Genomic DNA, 5,246 nt, shown 5'->3' with positions numbered 1-5,246 from the left:
ATCTGTACTTTCTCTCATAGGTGTTGCAAGAATGATTTTTCTGTTTCTCCAGCCCGTTAATGCTAGCTAAGCACAAGCCTTGCCTTCCAACACGGTCAGATTTTCTTTGCAGCAGACAGGCCCTCTATAAACCTAATTTCAGAAATACCTGACTTTTAAAAGTAAAGCTTTTATCCCGATTCTGACCTGAAGAACCCCTGTTGCTCCCAACCACTTACTAAGATGTGACAAAAGGGAAAGAAAGCAAGCCGATTCTCCTTAAACCTCATGAATAAGAGCATTCTCTAATCACTGGGTTCTTGACTATGAGGGAAAACGATGACATCTGTGACCTCTGCACTGCGTGCAACCCAGCAGACCAATGTGTTCAGGGAACGTCTGAGTACGTCTCATGAGCAAGAGAGATTGGTGACAAGTTTTGTTCGTAAATCCTTCAGAGGCACACCGTAGTATTTGCTTTGATGGCTCTGCATCAAAGCTCATCAGCAGGAGTGTAACTTTATGCACACCTGTAAGTTAGCAAAGGCCCAGTGGCACTTAAATATCAGACTATAATTCTCCATGTAAATCTCACTCAGGGTCTCAGTTCCTTGGTGAGTGTTCCACCAGATGCTGCAATGTCCAAATGAACCATTCTGATACCCTATATTCACTGATAAACTCCCTAAATCCATGGGCTAGATGAGTAAGTGTAATACAGTATCTAAAACTGTTAAGAAACAACCTCATTTAGTTAGAACTGTCTAGGTGGAGCTGAGTGACCCTGGTGAAACTTGGTTGGCGTGCAGCATAAGAGATCATGACGCTCCAGGGCAATTCTCTGTTACATGGATAATGTACTTACATTTGCATTTGGTTCAGAGAGAAATCCCTCCCTTACTGCAAGTCATGAGGAAATTGTTCAACGTTGCGGTTGGCAAAACTTCTGGTGGTCTTGACGACAAAAAACTGATCCAGCTCTTATTAGAAAGCACATCTACTGAGAGTATTATCAGCAGCTCTGCTTTTGACTGAGGCACTGGTCAGTAATGCTGCTGCTACAGCTTGAAACTGCAGTGCCACTGGCACATATCCCAGGAAGCATGCCAGCTTCCTATGGATACTGACCACAAGAAAATGAGACTCCCCAGGAGAAACAGTGACTTGCTCACTCCCCAAAAGAAACAGGGACTAGTTCTTGACATGATCATACAGATCCATAGAAGCATCTGGTATTTTCAGTGGACACTGGAGTGGGTGAGCTTGCTACTGTATGAAGACAAACAGATGCATTTGTATTTGCACTACAAGTTTAAAATTGTCCCTTGCACATTGGTGTAAATGCTACAGCTCACTGATACAAAAGTATACAATGGGTGAGCAGTTAGAAAACTTCCTAAAAAGCAAAATAAATCAAAACAGATTTGTATTTGAAACAAACCTTAAAATGGCATAACTTCTTCTAAGCACAGAATTAATAGTCTCTAGAAGCAGAACAACTGCAGTAGGGTATGTAAAAGCAAAAATGAAAATAGAAAGCTAACCCTGGTTGCAACTTATGCTAAAACCCTTATTACACAGACACAGGTTAAGTCACCTACAAGCTTGGAACCTCTTCTGTGAAGAACGAAGAGTCAACATTTCTAATGCAATGAATTTAAATCACTTAGCAAACATTAAATATGCAATACATCTGTTACAGAAGTCAGTACTATTTACTTATTGTAATAGAGGTGCACGGAAATAGACCCAAAGACTTAAACACCAATCTACATGCAAGAGGATGCATAAGTAAGGCAAAAACCTTTACTAGGTCATGTCCAAATGGAACAAGAATCCCCATCTCCCAGAATCACCTAGCCCAAGAGGTCGCTCTCTCTGGGAGTATTTTTTATGCCCAAGAAATGAATAAGCTGAACTATCCCCATCTGTCGTTGACAGTTCATGATTGTCAGGGGAACAATCTGAAAAAGAGAGCTTGACTTACGGTATCAGGTAATACAGCCCTTATCTGCCATAGAGAAGGCAAGAACTCAGGCTTTCACTGAGGACGAAAAAAACGGACAAAAAAAGAAACAAGATTTTTCCCCGCTAGGCTAGCTAACCAGTGCCACAGAGGTCCCCGCAACTTTCGTTTAACCTAGGAGAATGAAATCTGAGTTGACTGCATGCTTCACCACTTCTGAGCATAGAAGAGCACATAGGTTCAAGAAATAATATAGGTTAAGCAACCGTAACAGGTTTCCAAGCATTCTGTTAATCACTTCCTTGTCATAAGCACATGCGGAGCATATACCGCACACAGCATCCACCTATTACAGTAATGCCAGAGTAGCTCTATCGAGGTTATGATTCCTCCCTTCCTCAGATTGCACGTTGTGACGGTTGCTATGATTGTAGCAACCATGTTGTACCCGACAGCAAATACAGCTTTTGTACTTCATGGGAGGGAAAAGAAAACTATTTTTTTAGATAATGGATCCATCAGACCCATGAGTAATCAGACTGTTTTTGTTCCTGCAAGGAGCTCCCATTCATTTGATTAAACCCCACGGAAATGTGCACGTCTCTTCACACCTCTGCCGTCCCCAGGCACAGGATTTTGTACACAGGTCAGTGTGAAGCTCACTCACTAATAGCATACTAAAAGCAGCATTTTGCTTTGGTTCTCCTGAGCAAACAACAGGCTTATGCCAAGTAAGTAAGGTTCTCATTCACACCTAAGGACCAAAGCTAAAGGTGATCCTTTCTAAAGAAGACCAAGGGTCTACCCAGATACTTCCACGCATCGTCTCATTTTCAAATGTTCTGCTCCTCCATGGCATTCCTTTCCTCCCCGACTGAAAATATCTCCATTTCTTCAGTAATACTGCTTCGGATGTTTGTCTCCCTATTTTCCTTCCCCCATTCTGTTTCAGATGTGTTTCCTTTACCCTGAATTGATAGGACCAGTTTCTGATTTCATCTTCCACTAATGCCAAAGGGGCTAAAGATTTCATTCGTAACATAATTTGCATTTATCTGTGCTACCATTTCCAGCTGCCTCCCACCTGTCCTGTTAATGCCTTCCAAGTTTTCACACAGGTACAACCAGACTTCTAATGATGGCTCTTTCCCAAATCCCAGCCTCTATTCAGAGCTGACCACATCACTGCTACTGCCAGCTGCCCAAAACTTCGGGGCTAGTTTGTCAGCTTGTATAATCCCAGACCTGTGAGGTTGGCAACTGGAAGGTATTTGCTATATTTCAAGATTTGCTAAGCATTTTACAGAATCAGTCCATAGCAAAGCCAACATAAATTGTAGCTAGATATGTCAAGCTTTGATCATAAATAGGAATAATCATCCTCAGTAGTTCTAATAAATTTGCTGAAACTTTTGCAATACGGGTGCACAGTTTTTTCTCCCAGCAAATGATGTAGAATAAAATATGTGTTTCGAGACACTTGCCAGACACTTGTGTTGCTGGCTGCCAAAAAAAAAATCTTTGCAAGTTTTCTTATTGTTTTCATTTGAGTTCATAGTTCATAGCAGCCACCCACTTAACAGCAAATCTGCCCACATTTCATACCATCAAAGAAATTAGCAGGAATTAGTAGGAGCATCTCATCCACCTGTTTAAGCTGCCCTGCAAACTCCCTGTTTGATGAGACAGCACAGATAGTTAGAACCACTTATAGCTCAAGAGAAAACACGCTAATTAGTATCAATGTAAATTCTGCACTGGCAAAGACGTGGGAAGTGGTCCAGGAAAGATCTCAGTCTTGTCATTCCTCATTAGGAGATCGTCCCTTAGAAGGACTGAGTTTCTGGAATCCCCATTAATCTGGAATTCCCACTAATGCCATTGCGTAAGCGGTTGATGGCAGGGTCACAGCCAGGGTACCACGGAAGCACTGCCCGGTCACCCGGTCCCATTGGCACACCGGTTTCAGGTAACTCTCACCTGATCAGAAGGTGTAGCTCCATACGGACAAGCCTGTAAACTGCACCCTCAAGCACCTACACTGCCACCGAGTCAAACGAATTCATCCAGAGCCATCTAAAGCTATACAACTGTTTACATACTTTATCTTCTTTTATGAGACATTATCTGCTCGTCTGTGACGATTTATGCACTTCACTCGTAGTCCATTTCTAAATCACCTGGAATGAAGAACATAAGTGGAAAGGCCTACTTTCATTTACAATTTGAGCAACTGCTTTCAGAAATTGAAGTCCTGATGGTATCTTCTAGGTATGTCTTAATTTACCAGGCTTCTCCAGCAAGGAGAAGAATAACACAAGCGGGTAAGACTCTGGATCAACTTAGTAAACAGATCCCAAAAATCACAACAGTGACACTTCCACTTCACACAGCACCATGGTTAGCACAAGCAAGGCACAGGACTGCTGTTTCCAAATGCCACTGTCAAGACACAAGGCGATGGGTAAATTCCTCTTTTTTTACCTTAGAGCAGCGCTGGTTATCCCGGGCTCCCGAGAAGAGCTCTCGGAGCAGTCTGACAGCCATCCCTCTGTTTTAAGCCATGCACACATACCCAGCCGAGGGGAGCAGCCTGGGTGGCGTCCCCGGGTCACCAGTGCCCTGGGGGCCTGCCTGTAGAGCAGGGCAGACCAGGGCCAGACCTGGAGGAGGTGGCCGGGCCTGGGACCCTCAGCATGGAGGTGCCAGCGCACTGACCCGCACCCTCCCCGGGGAGGTGCCAGACGGCCCCACTCGCCCCCAGCCCCTTGCTGCCTCCCCATGCATGGCGGCCTCGCCTTTGTGTGAGCTGCGCCGTGTTTACCCTCCCACTTCCTTGTTCCACTCCAGTGCGAGGGCCATAAACCGCCCAGCTGGCACGGCCGAGCCCTCGGCAGCACGGGCAGGAGGAAGAGGAGGGAGGGGGATGGCGGCCAGGCCCCTGCTTTGTGCCGGGAGGGCACCTCGGGTGCCACCGTGGTGGTTGGGAGCAGAGCCCTTCCCCTAGGGCTGGTGCCATTGCCTGCAGTGGGTGCCTCATGCCCACTGGCCACCCTCATGCCGGGGTCTGGGGGCGTGCCAGGGGGGAACAGGACCTACTTCCCCTTCTTCTCAGACTTCAGGGGCCACAATGTGACGGCCCTGCGTATCGGTGAGTCGTCCGCCCTGGCCTCCATCTTCCTGCTGGCCTTGGCGGGAAATGTCTGGGGCATCTGCCTGCTGGTGCGGCGGCGGCACCGGCTGTGCGCCGCCAACTGCCTCGTCCTCAACCTCTTCTGCGCCGACCTGCTCTTCCTCACCG

The 5,246-nt window shown here is 46.1% G+C and overlaps 1 protein-coding gene across 1 annotated transcript in view; it reads left to right on the top strand.

Annotated features, from left to right (window-relative positions):
• Positions 1-5,002: 5,002 nt before the first annotated feature.
• FFAR4 (free fatty acid receptor 4) overlaps positions 5,003-5,246 on the top strand; it is a 5,998-nt gene continuing 5,754 nt past the window's right edge. Inside the window, exon 1 of the mRNA XM_009278022.2 lies at positions 5,003-5,242. Coding sequence (XP_009276297.1) covers positions 5,003-5,242 — 240 coding nt within the window. The remainder of the gene's footprint in view (positions 5,243-5,246) is intronic.

Source organism: Aptenodytes forsteri, unplaced genomic scaffold (genome assembly GCF_000699145.1).
Source record: "Aptenodytes forsteri isolate BGI_AS27 unplaced genomic scaffold, ASM69914v1 Scaffold15, whole genome shotgun sequence".
NCBI lineage: Eukaryota > Metazoa > Chordata > Aves > Sphenisciformes > Spheniscidae > Aptenodytes > Aptenodytes forsteri.
The sequence above is the reverse complement of the archived record's forward strand: the minus strand, read 5'-3'. Positions and strand labels throughout refer to the sequence as shown.